The sequence below is a fragment of the Lactuca serriola genome, chromosome 8, assembly GCF_051521515.1.
Source record: "Lactuca serriola cultivar US96UC23 chromosome 8, Lser_US96UC23_V15, whole genome shotgun sequence".
NCBI lineage: Eukaryota > Viridiplantae > Streptophyta > Magnoliopsida > Asterales > Asteraceae > Lactuca > Lactuca serriola.
Window position 1 is genome coordinate 29,712,885 of NC_136415.1, and position 20,668 is coordinate 29,733,552.

The 20,668-nt window shown below is 39.3% G+C and overlaps 1 protein-coding gene across 1 annotated transcript; it reads left to right on the forward strand.

The window, feature by feature from the left end:
- Positions 1 to 11,420: 11,420 nt before the first annotated feature.
- LOC145066756 (uncharacterized) lies at positions 11,421 to 12,413 on the forward strand. Its single transcript, XM_079014030.1, has one exon. It carries the CDS (start codon positions 11,421 to 11,423, stop codon positions 12,411 to 12,413), a length of 993 nt encoding a protein of 330 aa, XP_078870156.1.
- The last annotated feature ends 8,255 nt before the right edge of the window (positions 12,414 to 20,668 follow it).

The following is a 20,668-nucleotide window of genomic DNA, read 5'->3' on the forward strand; positions in this document are numbered from 1 at the left end:
AATCCAAAGCCTAAGACTAAATGTATCAAGTCATTAACTCTTTACCTTATGTAACTTATATCATGTTCAAATTGATGATATTATGAAATTGGTTAACTGGAATGTAAAGGGTATAATGGTCATTTTCTCTCCACACCAGAATTGAAGAGATGAAAATTATTTACCTTAATAGAGACCTTGGTCTTAACCTGATTGTCCAGAGCTTCAGCCATTGACTACAACCAATGAAACATGAAGTGATAATGATATCTCACAGATTAAATAATCATCAAAACACATACTACCTTCACACTGAATTAACACATAGTTAAAAAAGAAGAAGAATAAGAAGAAGCTTTGAAGAGTTAAGAGACCTTATCAAACTGAACAAGAACTTGAATAGCAAGCTCAGGACCAATAACCCCACTGAACAAGAACTTGAATAGCTAGTCTGGTACGTATAGACTCTGTATAAACTTTGTAAAAATCGACTACACAAACAATCATTCTAAAAGATGATTTGAAATTGAGTATTATATACAAAATTATAGTAATCAGAATAAGAAATTGAACATTAGTGTGTAAGATGGTTCAGTGAATTAGAAGAATTAAGAGTCTAAGAATCGATGTGGAAACAGTTGGCAGTTTCCCGCCATTCCATAAAATCGGCGTACCAATATCAGAAATCGAAATACCAATTTCAGAAATTGAACCTGAAATCGTGTTTTGGAACTATTAGATTACTGAATCAAACTTGTTCCAGATTCCAATTGGGAACTATCTCGACATCATACCGGTTTGCGATCCAGGTCACGTTCGGAACACTTTCGTACCCGATTGGGTACGAAACGATTTGGTACGCAGTTCGTGGCCTTCTGAGCGAATTAGGTAACTATGATACCATTTCATCCAAAGTTTCAATCAAACACCTTATTCATGATTCTAAGATAGTGGCATGTGACTCAGTTACATAGATATTAAAGAGAAGAATTTGGAGAAAGGTGAATCGAACACCTTATTCTTTTTGTCTAATTTACACCTTACCTAATCATTTGAAAATCAGATCCATTGGTGTATGCATGACTATCTCACATCATTGATTTATCACTAAGACTCATAATTAGGCGTTACAACGTGATTCTAGGTTGCCGCCTCCAGCTCCTCTGCATATATAATCTAGAAACTAAAAGTATTAGGCTTAAAATTGATATGTAAAAAATGAGAAGATAGATGAGAAGATGAGAAGATATATGTACCATGGCATTAAAATTGATACAAACCTTTGTTGGTCAAGTATGGATGTTTGATATGGGTGTTCTGGTCATCAATCTCGTTTTCTTGATTTGTCAGACCATCTGCTGATAGACTCATGCTTGCTGCTAGGTCGGATGGTTCAGATGGATCAGAGTTAACCCTGCCTCCAGCAGCAGGAATGCGAGGATTAGTTAACCTAGCCACGATTTGAGGTTCGGGAGTGGTGCTTCTAGAAAAAGAACCACCGAGTGCAGATGCGTAAGTAAGAGAAGCTGATGACATCGCGTGAGGATGATTTGGGCTCGAAACGTAAAGCTTACATGGAAACGAGATCTTCGTGAAGACCAAAATACGCAAAGAAATAGTGTGTTCGTCGCCCCTTACGTGTTTTGAACCAGGCGAGAGGGATGAGATGGAAATGCGAGAGTGAGATAGAAAAAATTAGGGTCGGATTTAGGAACCTTAAATCATCGGCTCAAATTGATAACTGGGAGGTAAGAACCCTAAATCCTCAGCTCATTAAGGTTGAATTAAGAGTGTAAGAACTTGTTGGAACCGAGAATTAGGTTTTTGGTGGAGGTGATGGATCGAGGAATTGAGGAAGCTGTGGATGAAGACGAAGGCCCTAATTCAAAGAGGCGGGGAATTTTTGGGATGAATAGGCGGGGGTTAATTTTTTGGATTTCATTTTCCCACTAAAAATGCGTGTTTGCAAAAAAAAATATAAAGCGACTCAGTTACACGACACACATCTTTTGATAGGTGCCCTCCGTATTTCTTTTTTTTTCTTTTCTGACACTAATTTTAGGGTAAGCAAAAATATGTGTCCTCTATCCTTCAAATTTTGGAAAACTACCATTAATTATTAGGGCACTCTCAAATCCTATTCCTCTATCAGTGTGTGTCATTAAATGCGTGTCGTAAAAGGTTATTTTTCTAGTAGTGAAAAGTTTAAATTTGGCTTGAATTTTTGGGTGTTACAAGGCCACTCTCTTACTTGGCTCTAATAGCCGTGCTTAGTTATCTACTAACAACACTCAGGCTTACCCTTAATCTACTAATCGAAAACAGCACTTGGGCTTACCACCGATCCACTAACCGATAATAACACTCGGGCTTACCCTCGATCCACTAACTGATGACAACACTCGGGCTTACCTTCGATCTACTAACCAATGAAAACACTCAGTCTTATGCCCGATCCACTAACCGATAACAATACTCGAACTTACCCCCGATCAACTAACCGATAACGACACTCGAGCTTACCTTCAATCCACTAACCGATGAGAACACTCAATCCCAATAGGACTTAACTGACCTTACCAGGTCTTGGGGTTGTGACTCAGACCTCCAAGCCCCAATCAAACAAGAAAAGACAAGGAATCCATCATCACATACCTCAAGCTGGGCTCCTAACATCCTAGAGTATAAAACACAAGCATGACCTACAAATGCTATCATAACTAAAACTAATACGGCATGAAGGGAAATCCAACAAATGACGATGATCTTGATACAAAACCGGAAGATTCAACAGTTGCGTAGAAGTCTTGAGCTTGGAGAAATTTTATTGAGAACCGAACCTTGACACAAGGTCTTCTTACTGCGAGATTCCACCCTCCCCCACTTGAAATATTCTAGAATCTGACAACTTCAAAATCCTTTGATACCCAGACCCACTTAAACCCTACTACTTGATCCCAACGAATGATATCCACATACATAGGAGAATCTGAACCCACATAACACTCACAAATCCCAACACGCATACAATCGAGGACAAAGATAATTAATTTATTCATAATAAAATTCAATTAGAACAGAGTTAATAAGTCAATTCCATTCCATTGATCATCCAAGGTTACAACTGAACTTCGAAATATAAACAGAAAATACAAATGAATACCAACACGACAACAACCGACTAAATAGAAGAACTGACAACTCAAACCTTGTCCCATGAAACTCCCTCTGTCCCAGGACGATCGTCGGGTAAATGCCAAGCTAAGGGTGTAGGATCCAACACCCCACCAAAAATAAGAAAGGGACAACGAGCTCTGATGTGGCCCTTCTGGTCGTAATGGAAACAAACTCGCACACTCCATCTGCAACCTCTACCAAAATGACCCACCTCGCCACACCTGTGACATAAAAAAGATCTGCACCTCCCTTCATCTAATCCCAAACTTCGGCCAACGGACTTAAACTGCTCCATTGTAGGCTGGGACTGAACCGGAGCCCGACACTGCTCCCTCATCTGGGTCTCTATCTCAATCTATGCTATCTTCGCGACATCCTGAAGCTTAGTGAGGGTACTGTATCGGTGGATAGAGAAAAACTTCCAAATATACGTCTTGAGTATGCTCAAGTACCGAGTCATTTGAGCCTGCTCTGAACCAGCAAACTCAGGAAAAAAACAAAGCCTTTTCAGTGAACATCTTGGTGATCTCCATCACTGACTCGGTCTGCTTTCTTAGATCCAGGTACTCCTGAGCTAATCGTTCCCGTTCTATAAGAGTAATATACTCCGCTCGGAACATGTCTAGAAACTGGTCCCAAGTCACAGTGGCTCGCTCAGCCTGCAAAAACCCCTAGTTCATAAACTCCCACCAATCTTCCTCACCCCAACGAAGAAGATTCAGCGCAAACGTCGCCTTCTGGCCCTCGGGACATGAACACATGAAGAAACATCCCTTTATACCAGAAATCCACCTTAAAGCGATGATCAGGTCCCTGTCACCGCAAAACTCTGGAGGCTTCGCATAATTAAACTCCCGCTACTACATTTCCTCGCCTCTCTAAGATCCTGTAATGGTGATGGCTGTTGTAGTTGTTGAAACAACTATCTGCGTGATGGAAGCATGGTACGGGTCAAACTCCTCGATCAATGCGGTCTTGACCGACCCAAACAACTCCGGAATTGCCTCCCTGAATGTCTCGGCCACTTCAGTGGTAATGATCCCATAGATCCTCCTCACCCATACCTGCTCTCCTAGTGCCACCAGCTTCTGATCCTAAACCTTCAAAAGTCGGCATAAGATCATACATCAGAACATAGTGCTCAACACACCATTCCACATTCCAATTAGTTCCTTAGTAACCTCGAGTTTCCTCTCGAACCTCATACGGATCCTGTGCTTTCATTAGTAGGGGCCCATACTACCTTCCACACCTATCCGTAATCGATTCAGAATTAATCCCAAGGTCCTAAGTCACTACACCAGACCACTCCTAGGTGTGCTAACACCTACTTCTCCTACGAGCCACAACTAACTTCCTATACACTCTTCCTAGGATTATCCTCATTCCTGCACCGTCGGTTACTTTTATGCATGCTTGTTGTATACAATATGAGATCAGATAGATTGTCGAATAATCGACTCTGTCCTAAGTCCACAACCAAACAAGGAACAGGAAGTAAGTCTAATTCAGCCATTCTAAGGCTAATCAACATACACGTAGCAATCACAAAATCATGTAACATATAGCAAGCAATTCCCTATATCATAAGGCAATACAAAACTCAGGCTCTTCTATCCAACAGTTTCTAAAAGAACCTTATCCACTAGCATGCTTTTCTAACAATCCGTATATCATCAAAACTAAAACTCAGCCAACATAACAAGTGCGGGTACTTCGGGAACCACGTTCCTGTTCGGGCTTCGACGGATTGTACACACCGCATCTTCCTGTAAAATCAAAGTTAAGTCAAGGTCCATGTTCCCAATCCCAAGCCAACAATCAAATAAAAAAATGACAAGAGACCAAGCCTATGTTCCTAACCTAATCCTTTGATTGTAAATTCTTTTTCAAAAATGTTTTTTTAAAACTCTCGGAGCGTAGCTTGAGATTGCATTCACACAAGTGTTCCTCCAATTCGCTCACAGCAAGGCTATGATACTAACTTGTAAAGTCCCATTTTCACAACCAAAAATTTTCATTTTATTAAAGTAAAGCTTCCCAATTATAAATCGCTTATGAAGAAATTTTCATCGCTTATGAAGAAATTTTCATTGGTATTGCTATTGAAGAAATTTTTATTCCAAATACATTTATTGAAATCAGAGTAATATTAAAGCGTGAAATCTTCATTGCTATTGATGAATATGTATAGTCACACCTTCGCCTTCCGATGATGACCGATGATACCCGAAGCAATAAACAATTGGGTAAGAACAATGCTTAGTGAGTTTCCCCAAAAATACCCCATACGATAAACATACAAGCATGCATAAGAGCCCACAATCATCAGATTGGTATGCCCAAGCCCAATCAGTCCTCAGACTGGAATGCCAACATGGAACGGGCACAATTAGCTATCGGGATGGAATACCCAAGGTTTGTTGTCCTACTACCTCAACCCAACCGTTCTTCCCGAACCTCTGTGCCTACGGCTTACAGTTGGCCTGCACCGACTATCTTGGCCTACATCACAAAGTAGGAACACGTCAACCCACTACCACCATATGGCGATATATAAACAATCAAGGATCAAACAGGAACATAATATAGGAAAACATCAATCATACAACTTACTACCACCTACTAGTCCTCTCACAACAAACTATCCTACTACCAGCTAACCTCCATGAAATGTGTAACCATAAGTAACTAGAGGTGAGATAGTCACCCAAACAGATGATCTTACTTGAGAGCAACAACCAAGCAAGGAACATGCAAGAACGCCTTGATCAAGAGTCCTCGGACTATCCTACATGACTACATACAGTCCCTAGGGCACTCCACTAGATGATAACTAGGAAGTACAAGTACGCATACAGATCTATAGATCACTACTGCATAGCAACATCCTGCATACCATGATACATATCTAATGGCTCACTATAGCATAGCAACATCCTATATATGTAACAGCCCGGATTCCCATGTATTATTTATTCTTCTTAATTTTGGAGTTTTGTGAGGAGACTCGGCGAGTTGGAGCTCAAACTCGCCGAGTATGATCTCGGTTTGGTAAAGGGTTCGCGTCCGGACTCGGCGAGTCCATGTTGTTTAATGAAACCCTAAATTTCAGGGTATGAGACCTATTTAAAAGGGCTTATGGTCGTCATTTGCGGCCACCAACCCCAGAGAGAACCCTAAAAGAGTCCTTGAGCGTTTTGTGAGAGAAAAGAGGAAGATCCTTGATTATTTGTGGGTGATTTTGCATAAAGAAGAGGATCAAGGCAAGAGGAGACCAAAGAAGGTGCTAATCCAGTGATTCCTGAGTCCAGAGACTTCATTTGAGGTAACCATTCGTTCCTTTCTCAGCCCTTGGTGTAAATCTTAGAGTTAGGGCTTCTTTGTGGAATGATTCATGGAGTAATTGGCCTCTTTTTGTGTTGATGCTTTAGATCTGGACCCAAAGAGGTCCAGAGACTCTTTTCCCTCAAGCTTTATGAGTGTTAATGGAGGCCATGAGCTTAGAATAGCATTCTAGAGACCATATCATCAAATAAGGCCTTTGGACCTTTGCATGAGCACCAAGATTGTAACTTTACGTGATAAATGTGCTTGGAAGGACTGGATCTATGAGTTACTGGAACAGATCTGACCTCAGGAGTGATTTTGAGTTCATGCATGGCTTAGACTCGCCGAGTCCGAAGAACAGACTCGGCGAGTAGCATGAAGATTGTCCATAACCACTCAGCGAGTGGTCTTACCGAGTTAAGGGTTGACTCAGTGAGTCAGGGAGAGTCAGAGAGGGTTGACAGGTGGACTGAGTCAAGCTGGAACTCGCCGAGTTGTTCTTGAGACTCGGCGACTTGAGTCATGGTGGCCCTACGATTCATGCCAGGTGGAACTCGTCGAGTCAGGGGAGTACTCGACGTGTCAAGAGAGGATCCTAGGGAGTCAGTGAACACGTATAGACTCGCCGAGTCGCTCTAGTGCACTCGCCGAGTCCGGTCAAAGTTGACCGTTGACCAGAGTTGACCAGTGTTGACTTGATAGGGGTAGTCAACCTTAGTTGTGAAATTGTTAATTAGAGATATATTGTGTTATAGGAGGATTATAGCTCGGAGGATCGAGGGCGAGTGATTTCCGGGATTTGCGAGTTATCGAGATACGCGAGGTGAGTCTTCTCACTATACTTTACCTTGAGTAGGTAACCAGAGTTATGTGACAGAGTATTTGTATGATATGTGTTGTACTGCATTATTTCTATGTGATTTATGTTGTGCATGTTTACAGAGTTAGAACTGGAAGGTTCACAGAGTTAGAACCAGAGGGTTCATAGAGTAGGGTACACGGACCCACAGAGTTATAGCCTCGAGTGGCTAATATGTGTTATGTGTGGTATTTTGGGGAACTCACTAAGCTTCGTGCTTACAGTGTTTTGTGTTATGTGTTTCAGGTTTCTCTCAGGATCACGGGACGACACCGGCTCGATTGTACACACCAGAGAAAGAGTCATGTTTTGAGGATCCTGGTTTACTATGCAAGTGAAAATGGAATTATGTTTTGTAATTCTATTATGAATGAGATTTTAAGCAAAGTGTTTTTAAGAATTAAACGATTATTTTTAAATGAAAAATTGTTTTGAAATTTTCAGTGATACAATATATTAGGATACAGATGTAACATATCACTACATCATAGCAACATCATATATACCATGATACATATCTAACAGATCACTACAACATACCAACATACTAAATACCAACAATCCAAAGAATACATACCCGTATATACTCAGAGGTGAGATAGACACCTGGACAGCTGATCCTGCTCTAGAGCCACAACCAAACAAGGAACATTAAAGAAATCCTAGATCAAGAGTCTTCGGTCTATCCTACATGACTATATGCAGTCTCTATGACATACCTCTACTAAATGATTACCAGAACTAGTGGGAAGGCATTGGTGTCTTCGAACCATGAGTACAATGAGGCAAAACTCGCCTGAAATGAAGAAACCCAAAAAATAGAAACGTGTTTCCCTTTCTGCATTGTGTGCTCCCCCGAATCCGCTAATCACCAAAACCAAATAAAACCTTAATTAACCAACCAAGACCCTCAAGCTTTACCTAAATTCAAACTTGGTCAAAATTCAATGGTAAACGAAAGTCAACAAAGTCAAAGTTCATGACAGCTGCGTACGCCCAACATACTCCTTGTACGCCCAACATATGTGACTTGATCTTATTTCTCCATTAAGTACTTTTTCACTTAAGACCTTTTGTCTAGAGCTTAGATCTAGACTCAAAACATCGACTTGAGTCATAAATTTTCCACCTTTATGACTTTCAGTGTTTTTCAATTTTATTCATTTTATTAATAATATACACACAACCATTCGTTTTTAAAAACTGTAGAGGTTACATGTTACTCTTTAAGAAATAATTTAACCCTTATGTTATCTAATGTTATTAATTGGGACCCAACAAAAATTTATTTACTTTAATATTCTTGGTAAATAATTAAACCGGAGACTACCATGAATTATATTTTTATGCTTTGAGCCTTTGATGTACATTCTTGGAATCAAGAGGTCTCCATTGGTGGGCTATTAATTCTGTACCTATTCTTAAGTCCTCTCCTGCCTTGACTCAACAGTAGGCTCCCACCCAACTAATGACCTCAAGCCTCGGTCTATGTTCAACACAAGTAAGCTCGTTTAAAATCAATGTTACAAATATATTTATAAAGATAATGATCAAATTAAATAACCAGACTGTTGTTGCAATCTTGCAATATCGTTCGTATGTTAATATAACCAAATTAATCGGTGTATTAGAGTATTTATAAGGGTATGCAATGAATTTGAAATTGAGTGGTCATTGAACTTCTCCTAAGAAAAATGAAAATTTCTAATTTTGAAATAAATAATAGTAAATTAGTTTTTGAAGTTTTCTATTGAATTTTATAGAAATGTATGAAAACATTAATAGATTTGTATGTAATGTAGAACATGACGTGACAATTTCTTAAACTTTATAGAATTCAATGAATTATAGATGTACTTATAACTAATGATCAAAGGTAACTAATACGGAATTATAATCATCTATGAACAGGGACGGTTTTGTAGTGGTGCCCGGTGTGGCACCGGCAACACCTAATTTTCGTATATTTAGTGTAAATTTTTTCAATTTTTTTTATATATCGGCAACTACGAAAAAAAATTGGCAACTACAAAAAAAAAATTTGCCACCCAATTGGATCAACTAAGCCCAAAAATATATTTATAACTTAGACTTATCAATTAGTAGTCCAAAAAGCCTATTAATTTTAGCCAAAAGAAAAAAAAAAAAAAAAAACTAGTGTAGCCCAAAGCTCATTTGGATAATTGGATCTTTTGATCCAATTGGAAGAAGGGTAAAAAAAAAACATGCGGCCAAGATGAGTAGCAAAACAGAAAGCAAAAAAAAAAAAGAAAAAGAAAAAAGAAATCATCGACACAGTGAAGTCGACTTGGAGAGTTCGACTGTGACGCCTCAGCCCTCACGATTCACGAAGACTTGCTTGGTGCTTGATACTTCCATTGCTAATTCCTTCTAATTTCTTGAGTATCTTGTTGATTGAGTAGCAAAAATCGATTCCCAATTGTTCAATTCGACTCCAATTGACCAAGCCCTAGCTAAGAATGAAACAAGTGTTTGAAAATTGAAATTTTACCAATTTGTTTAGGTTGAAATTGCTATGTTTTTATCTTGAATTGGTGAAATTGCTATGTTTCCATTGATGTTATTGCCTTATTGATTGATTTGGTGAAATTTTACCAATTTGTTTAGGTTGAAATTGCTATGTTTTTATCTTGAATTGGTGAAATTGTTATATTTTCATTGATGTTATTGCCTTATTGACTGATTTGGTGACATTTTACCAATTTATTTAGGTTGAAATTGCTATGTTTTTATCTTGAATTGGTGAAATTGCTATATTTTCATTGATGTTATTGACTTATTGATTGATTTGGTGAAATAAAATTGCTATGTCATATTGTCTTTATTGAAATTCAATTTTGATTTGGTGTAATTTCTATCTTTTGACTTTTGATTGAAGCTATTGGATGATTTGGTGAAATTATTAGTTATTTAGCTTAATGTTGAATTGTAGGTTACCCTTGGTGGTTTTCTTACCAAAAGACCAAGACCTAATATTAATGAAAGTGGTGAAGGATCTTCCCAAACACCAATCACCAACCAATCAATTCCTTCGGTCTCTAATGCAATTCCACAAACACCATGCTCTAATGAAACTAATGATGGTGTTGATTTGAAAGATCTTCCAAAGGACCCGGCGGATAGGCCAATGATTACAAGTTATGCCTCAAATATAAGAGATGATGTAAGAAGGGCATATTTGCTTCAAGGACCTTGTCAAATAAGGCTACATAAGTTTCCAAAAAAGAAAATAGGTGATAGATTAAGAAGCTTCGTTCCTTCATGGTTTAATGATTTTGATTGGTTAGAATATAGTGTGAAAAATAAAAAAGCATATTGTTTATATTGTTATGTATGTGGAGACCTCATGGGACAAAAAGGAGGGAGAGATGCAAGAGAAAAGTGTGACTTTTTATTGAGAGAAAAACAAGCTATTAATGTAGTGTTGCGGAGGCAAACCGAAGCAGAGGACCATAAATATAAAGCACCATTACGTGTTTCTATTATTGTTGTTAGACTTTTATTGAAGACCGGTTTACCGTTTTGTGGTAATGACGAGTCGGTTAACTCGGAAAATAGAGGGCTTTACATTGAAGTGTTAAAAGCCATTCGAGAGACTAGTGAAGATATTTTCAACAATACTTTAGAAAATGCTCCTAAGAACAATTAACTTATTTGCCCTAAAATCCAAAAAGAACTTGTGCAATGTTTTGCACAAGAAGTACTTTTGAGTATTCGTCAAGAGATTGGTCAAGATGTATTCGCTTTATTGGTTGATGAATCTAGCGATGTCTCAAAAAAAGAACAAATGGCTATTGTTTTGCGATATGTTGATAGTCTTGGCTTTGTGAAAGAAAGATTCATTGGAGTTGTGCACGTGAAGGATACATCCTCTTTGACACTCAAAAACACCTTAAATGAAGTACTTACAAGTAATAAGTTGAGTTTTAGTCAGGTAATTTATTCTTTACTTTTTTGTTACTTCAATTTAATTTAATTAGCTTTGTGTTATATTATTTATATATTTTTCAGTTTTTTAAATAGATAAGAGGACAGATATGATGGGGCGAGCAATATGCGATGGGAATTCAATGGTTTGAAAGCTTTGATATTACAAGAGAATGACACAACTTTTTATGTACATTGCTTTGCACACCAACTTCAATTGGTGGTTGTAGCTGTAGCAAAGAAGCATGATGGTGTTAGTGACTTTTTTGAGAAAATTTCGTTGGTGGTTAATGTTGTTTGTGTCTCGTGTAAAAGAAAAGACATGTTACGGGAACAAGCAAGACAAAGGGTGCAACAAGGCTTATGTAGTGGTGAACTTGAAAAGGGAAGAGGGTTAAATCAAGAGACTACACTTGTTCGGGCGGGAGATACAAGATGGGGTTCACATTTCAACACACTCACAAGTCTGATGAAGTTGTTTGCGAATGTTCTTGTGGTTTTAGAATTTGTGAAAGTGGATGGAGGGTCATTGGCAAACCGCCAACAAGCGTCCGGAATTTTAGCATATTTTCAATCTTATGAGTTCGTGTTTTACTTGTATATGATGTATGACATTTTACACCTCACGGGTACATTATCAAAGCAACTTCAAAAAAAAGATCTAGACATTTTAGAAGGGGCTTCGATGGTTAGAGGGACAATGGACGCATTGCAATCTTTAAGAGACACGGGGTTTGCTACCATTTTGCCAAAGGTATCCTCTTTTTGTCAAACACACAATATTGCTACTCTGGAAATGCAGGATTTTTATATTGGTGCGAGAAACCGTACGACCACAAAGACCAATAGATTTCACTTTGAGGTTGAAATCTTCAACACGGTGGTAGATATGCAACTGACAGAATACCGGGATCGATTTAGTGAAACAAGCACTCAGTTACTAGAATACATAGGTGCTTTGAGCCCTTGTGATTCATTTTCACAATTTGACAAATCAAAGTTGTTGAAGTTGGCTAAGTTGTACAAGTATGACTTTGATGATTCAGATTTGATAGATCTTGAAGGACAACTTGAGATATTTTATCACTCTTCCATCAAAGATGAGCGTTTTACCACTTGAAAGGAATTTCCGAGCTTTCTCGTTTGATGGTCAGTACGGGGAAACATTGGTCTTATCATTTGGTTTATAAGCTTTTAAAGTTAGCTTTGATATTACCCGTAGCAACTGCTAGTGTAGAAAGATGTTTTTCGAAGATGAAGCTCCTGAAGACCGACTTGCGCAACAAGATTGGCGATGAGTTTTTGAACGATGCGTTGCTTTGCTATGTTGAGACCGAAGCACTTGTGAAAGTTGAGAATGAAAAGGTAATGGAACGGTTTCAAAAGATGTCCGCACGAAGAGGACAAATTTAAATTGTAATAGATGATAGATTGTTTTTATGGTTTTAACTTTTATGTAATGGATCGCTTATTTGTATTAGACATAATGAATTAGTTTTTGGTTTTATATTATGTTTGACCGGAAAAAAAAATTCGGCAACACCTACTATCAATTCCTGCGTCCGTCCCTGTCTATGAAATTAGTAACATAGCAAAAAAAAAATTATCCACGTATAAATTCTCATTTTTGCAATAAACTTTTTACATATATATATATATATATATATATATATATATATATATATATATATATATATATATATATATATATATATATATATATATATATATATATATATACGCTTTAATACTATATTGTTGATGCTTTCACTTGTCTGCTTGACCTTTTCTCCTGAATTATTAAATGTTAAAAAAAACATTGTATTCGAAGGAGACTCTCACCCGTACTTGAAAGAAACCACATACTGAATCAAAGAATACCCCCTTGACTAATTGAAGTCAACCAACCATCTTCTTTTCAACAAATATTTGCATGGAAGCATTACACAAGAACACGTCATTCCAAGTTTCCAACCATGAATTCAACGTAAACCCATGCATTTTCCATACCCACCAAAGAAATCCCATCTTTCGAGGGTCATATGTAATAGGTTGAGGTCACACAAGTCCCAACAACTCCATGTACGTACCAAAAAGACAACAAGATTCGGTTGAGGGTGGGGTGGATCTATTAAACGTATTAATATTTTTGATCGCCGAATATTAATTTTGTAAATATATATATATGTAGATAACATAATACTTTTTTGGTTATTTTGCTAAATCCTCTCTAATAAATGAAGGTTTTTTTGCCACTGGTCAAATTCTTAAGAGTTTTGCCACATGTAATTTTGTGAGAGTTTTTAGATTTATTATTTTCCATTTGTCATTTTTGGGAATTTCCATTTTTTAAAAATAAATTTCCATAAAATTCTAATGAGTTTTACAAGGAAAGATAATCATTCTATTAATTTGATAATAAAGTCTCATAAATGTTTTAAAGAATATTTGATTTCTTTTATAAATGTTCCTAAAGATTACAATATGTTATGTAAAAATATTTTTTTATAAAATATTTAATGTTCAATTATTGATATTAAATTTTTATTTTTAATAAACCCGTGTAGTACACGAGTTTCACACCTAGTAAAAAATAGAAAAATGCTAGAGTGAAGGGAAGCAAACATTACCAAAATCAAATATCAATTTCATATTTTTGATTTCACAGAGAAAGCATAATCGAAGAAGACGAGTGGGTATGTCAATGGGGCCAAACAGAGGCATAAATAGCCTCCATGGCTCCCGCCCCCGAATTTGTATGTTTCCCCTTACTCACCCCGAAGCCTTCCATTTGCCCACACTACGACTTCCGACAATTTAAAGTTCATTATTGATAGTGATAATTATTTTTAATTTCAATAGATGCGATTTTGATTGTTTGATTTATGATATTTGAAGACTATTGAACATAATTTGTTGGTTTACTGATTAAAATTTTGTTTCTAGATCTACATGATTCCATTATTCGCTAATTATAACCCGAAATTAACAAAAAATAGTAGACAAAATCATAAAAAAATACCAAAATGGATGGATGTTTTCAATAACATAAGCATTTTTGTTAAGTTTTTTTTTTCTAATGGTTAACTCACATTAAAACCTATTTGATACATTGAAAAGTGTCCACAATTTGTTAGTTGATTTCAGCCTCCTCGACCACTGCGACTGTTCCAGCCACCCCCACAACTGCTTCCATGAAAATTACCATGGGTGGAGGGTTGTTGAGTTGTGTCATCGGTAGTAAGAAAAATAGGTGAGGATGGGCGATCCGAATGAGAATGAGCCGACTGTTTTTGATGATTTTGAGTCATTTGTTGTTCTTCAATTAGTAATATATACCAGGTTTCCATGAATGAGGGCAGCAAGTTGCGATAACAAATGGTTGTAGCAATGTAATGAAACTTCATAAAGAGGTCATTGAGAGTGTAAGTGAATAGATTATTTTCCGAGGACCAAATTACCAAGATTCTCAAGTAAATCCGCAAGAGACTTAATACAAGTGCAATAATCGGTAATAGAGGTGATAACATTTACTTTATACATATATTTATGGTGTTTTCTCATTATTTTATACTATGTTTTAATGTTATTTAGAACTAAAAGGTACTTATAATGCTTTAATTTATATTTTACAAGTATAATTTGTGCTAGAGCGGAAAGGAAGCAAAAAGACTGAAAAATGGAGTTGGATTGCAATATTGAAGAAGTTGGCTGATATCAGCACATTACGCCCAACATAATGGCAGTACGCCCAACATACGCTGAATTCATCGAGTACACCCAACGTAATTGTGGAGTAAGCCCACCGTACACGGCTGGGCCAGACGTGCTTTTTACACATTATGCCTAACATAATAACATGTACGCCAAGCATACGTAAGTCGGTTCTAAAGCCTGTATATTGCGATTTTTTGGCTAGCCTAATGAAAAAAGACGACTTTCATTGATTATTGGTCAACAAGTAACCTTTCTTCTGCCGTTTTGAGGGTCGAGAAGGCAGCCAGAAGGTCATTAAGCTGATAGGAACGAAGATCTAAAGGATTAGAGAACGGATTCATGCCAAAGATCATGTGGTTTGTTGTTTTAATAATGATTAGCACTCCACTGTGATTCGATTATGAGTTTACTTTTTCATTTGGGTGTTAAACCCTTTGCTTTATGTTTATGATTTGATGAATTTTAAGATATTGGAATAATTGCTATATGGATTGTATATTCTTATTGTAACACCGTGAAAATTTAAAACAATTTTTCATTTTTAAAATGCATACTCTTCATAACATATCTTATAAAAATCTCTTTTACTTAGTTACAAAGCACAACTCCATTATTAATCCAGGATCCTCTTAACTCTTTCTCTGGTGTGTACAATCAAACATGTGCCGTCCCACGATCCAAATAAGAAAAAACCTGAAACACATAACACATAACACGGTAAGCATGAAGCTTAGTGAGTTCCCCAAAATACCACATACAACACATATTAGCCACTCGAGGCTATAACTCTGTTTGACCCTCTGGTCAATGTGTCTTAGTGGACCCTCCAGTCCCATAACTCTGTGGACCCTCTGGTCCTAACTTTGTAAACTCTGAAACATACATAGCATAAATCACATAGAAATAATGCAGTGTATCACATCATACAAATAGCATACAAAATACTCTGTCACATAACTATAATTACCACTCTAGGTAAAGTATAGTGAGAAAACTCACCTCGGATGAAGAACAGCTCCTATAATCACTGCTGTTACGCACCGGACTCTAACTCTGTGCCAAACCCACAATAATCTCAATAAGGAGCTAAGTCCAACCTCTCACTTATTGGGTCTAAAAATAGACCACCTTATAGTCCATTAATGCCCTAAGCACATTGGGCCCACCAAAGCCCAATAATAAATGGGCCCTCATGCGGCCCAATTCCCAACATAAAAGGCAAGTCCAAACCAAAGGCCCAAACCACATACATACACTTCTCTAGTCCAAGACTCTATTACATGAGGTCCAAACTCCCAGCCCAACACTCAAGGCCCAACAAAATGCTTAGCCTAAAAACCCCCAGAAGGAGTTACGCGGGGCGTATCCCCCTGGTACGCTCAGCGTACCCAAACACTCAAGAAATTGATCGGGGGCCTCAACCCAGTATGCGGGGCGTACTGGGATTACGCGATGCGTACCCTTAGACTTGCTTAATCCATTTTCTAGGTCTTAACCCGTTAAGACCTTAGCTCAACTCTTGGATCTGGTCTTCCTAACATCTCTTACTCCATAAAGTTAACAACTTTAAGCCTTTGCATGGCTGATAAGGTCACAACACATAAAAACTCTTACTTTCTTAACCCAAAATGCTCATAACTCATGCATGGGTAGATTTACATGATCAAGGCCTTATTTTTGGTTCTCCACCACTAGAAACACGTAAAAGGACAGGTTATTCAGCTCTGGAGTGCATCAACTCATAAAGCCTCAAGCTTGGGACCAAAAACCCTAAAATGGATCCTAATATGCACAAAACAAAAAGAGAGGGAAAGCTTGGGGCTTTATACCTTCAAATGGTGCTCTAGCCCCAAGAAAGCTTAGATCCACAGCCGGTTCTTCAACTTCACTCCCTTCCATGCTCCTTCTTAACTCCCAAAATCCCATAAGAACACAAACAAGCTCATCATGGCCACTCACAAGCTCAAGAATGGATATTAGGGTTTGAAAGGGTTTTTAACTGAGGAAGGTGGCCAGAAATGAGACCATCTCTTTCTTTATATAGGGGCACTTCATTTAATTAGGGTTTCCTTCTGTGCCTAGTACGCCCAGCATACTAGGTGGCTGTTGCTTAAGAAACACGCATATCTGTACGCTAAGCGTACGTATACGTACGCCCAACATACTTCGCTGCCAAAATCCTCATATCTACGGAAAGGTAATGAGATACCCTAGGCTTCTAGCAACTGGCCTCCACCCGAGACCTCCTAGCCCCCGACTCGCGGCCCATGAACCCTAATCATGGATAATCTGAAACCGGATGTTACAATTCTCCCCCACTTGAATTAGATTTCGCCCTTGAAATCACTCCACAACCCCACAAAGATCAAACCCTACTAGTCGGGAAGCACCACCGAAGGTCCTCAAACCAAACAACAATCACTTCTAAGGATACTCGATCCGACCAAGAACTCCTGACCCGAAAGGGGCAGACCCAACTGCCGCTACGGTACTCAATCTGAACCTTCATAACTTGAAAACTCTTGCGGTCAAATTCCTTTCCAGAACATCCTCGAAACATTATCCTGTTAATCGCCCACCGACTAATAGACTCTAAGAACACCCTACCAACCCTGATTCCCTAATCAATCCTAATTGCAACTTAAAAGGACGGAAGGGTAATAATGTCCCTCTCCCTCCGGGACCCACTGCAAGGGCCATCATCAGGATCCATTAGAGAGGATGAACCCAAAACTCGAATCTCGGACACAAGGAAAAGATCATGCTCACCTGGGAATATTCTATGACCTCTATAAACCAGTAGGTGAACCTCAAGCTCACCCACACTATAACCCAAAAAGGTTTCACCGATTCCCATCTTATAATAACTGTCTCAACTCTTAGTGACGCATAAGTCATGCAGTTCGCTTTCCCTCAAGCGAACACTACACTCTCTTGAAGATCGGATCACCCCTGAACTACGTTGATTACTGCTCCATAGTTTCGTGCATCCCATTGCACCTCCCGAACCAAGGTCCTGACCTACTCAGGTCTAAGACATCAGATAACAAACAATACCCCTCACATGGAACCCACTTCCGATTCCAGAATCTCATCTCGTCTATCTAACACATCACCAGGACTCAACTCAACTCGAGAGTTTGGTCCGACCCACAGTTGGAACCACTCATCCTAATGACCCATTCAACTCATGGCTCGTGACCCGCAACCCAAGCTTACATCACTTGTCCAATTCCTTCGGATTGCGATGTCCACACCTTACTCAGAATATAATGATTCCCGATCATTGAGGAGACCCCGGTCTTGCCCTTGGTCCAACCACCAGGCTCTCACTAACTCATAAATTTAGGCTATTCAAGCCTAAATCTCTTCTGTGTCATGCTCTAAACAAAAGTGCTTCATCATAACAACATTTCGCTAGCTAGTATGTGCTACGACTCCCCCTAGCATCACAACACCCTCCTCTCTGAGTAGTGAGTACTATGGCTCCCCATAGCATCACGCCACCCTCCCTCTGACTAGTGAGTACTATGGCTCCCCATAGCATCACGACACCCTCCCTATGACTAGTGAGTACTACGGCTCCCCGTAGCATCACCACACCCTCTCTCCGACTAGTGAGTACTACGGCTCCCCGTAGCATCACAACACCCTCTCTCTGACTAGTGAGTACTACGGTTACCCGTAGCATCACAACACCCTCTCTATGACTAGTGAGTACTACGGCTCCCCGTAGCATCACAACACCCCTTTTTGCTAACTCATTGAACTGTAGCTCTTCGCAGTTTCACCCCACTAACTCTTACCACTTCATAATCTCATCCTCATATCGATGCCACACAACGATCATTACTCATGCTCTGCGCACCATCCATAGATAGGTGCACGCACCTACCCGAATTATGCACCACGATAACTGATGAAAATCATCATAACAAAACACCTTCCCTTGCTGTAATCCATTGTCTTAAATAATCCACTTGCCGTCTCAACTCGCGACCCCAAAATTATCCGAAATTCAAGACATTAAATTCGGATATCTCGATACACTACCATAGAACCTCACAATGTCTCGCTTCAGCCACTGATCTTCCTGATATACATCCCGACATTCAGAATATTTCAAATTCTCACCTTGAAATATGGAGGGATCGTCAACGAGCCAGAACATGTTGTTGGCAATCCGAAACTCCTTCCCAAACTGCATAACAGCCCAAACATTTGAACCAGGATTCTTCAATCGCCGAACCAACCCTACGAGCCAACCATCCCGAAGAATTCCTATTCATCAGAAGGTCTCCATGGCCACTTGCCGTGGAGACATTCATGCATTATCTCGCTCTGTACCTTGCTTCAATTACCAATAACCCTGATCACTTGAAACCACACCGCAGGTCCTTATATCCAGATCTCTAACCGATCTTGAACAGCTCTCTGATCCTCTCAACCAAGTACCCGGTCCTCCCCCACTTAGGGTTCGAACCATCACCAATTGGTGCACCAACACTCTATTCCACATACTGTCTACACTAGTAACATCGCACCTAATTCCGCATGGTGCTACGCAACGCTCGATGATCTCTCTGACAAGGATCAAACAACTCCAAATACCATAATCTTGTATGCAACCTTCAGGACTTACCATCGTGACTGCCTCTAGTCATTCAGGATCTCACACTGTACCCTCACCGGACCTCCCAACTGTCCAGTGTTAACACAAACTCTGGATCTGGAAATAATGAACCATCATACTCCTCATCCTTGACTCCTTGCCTAATGCTCCAACATGTCCCTTATCATAAGAGCACAAACCACATTTCCACTCCCTATACCTCTCAAGAACAATAAGAGTCACTGCCCTGATATACTCCTCTTGATCGCCCAACCCTGCAGCTAACACATGCCCTATTATACTCAAATAGGGTGTATCCTGGTCCTTGACCATTTCAGTCCCCACTGTCAACTTGCTCAAGCTATATCATTACCTCGCGGCAGACCTACTGCCAGATACTCTGATTGAAAAATCACCATCAGTGCGATCCCACAGAGCTCACCCCAACTAAAAAACCGAAATTTCAACACCCCTTACATCTCCCACAAGAAACGGAAATAGCACCACTCGGGTCAGGGAAAATGACATATCTACCATTGGTTGGTCCCCCAGCTCAGACCGTACCCCTCCATAACGCACCGTCCCTACTCATCTCTGAGTCTTGCAACTTCACAGGCATATCACCAACAATCCCTCGGAGCTAACTCGGTTTCCATATCAACGGATGCTCCACTAAAACTCGTTCACCCTGGCCTTCTGGGCCCATACTCGTTCACGTCCAACCTTGGTCTACATAATCACTGTGGAATAACCGGCAAAACCAGAAGTACTAACCGCCACATTTCATGGTACTCGAACCATGTCCTCTCTTCTCAACCCGCCTCAAATCATGGTACTCGAACCATGACATCACCTCTCGATCTGTCACCAATCATGGTACTCGAACCATGACATCACCCCTCGATCTGCTACCAATCATGCTACTCGAACCATGACATCACCTCTCGATCTACTACCAATCGTGGTACTCGAACCATGACATCACCCCTCGATCTGCTACCAATCATGGTACTCGAACCATGACATCACCCCTCGATCTACTACCA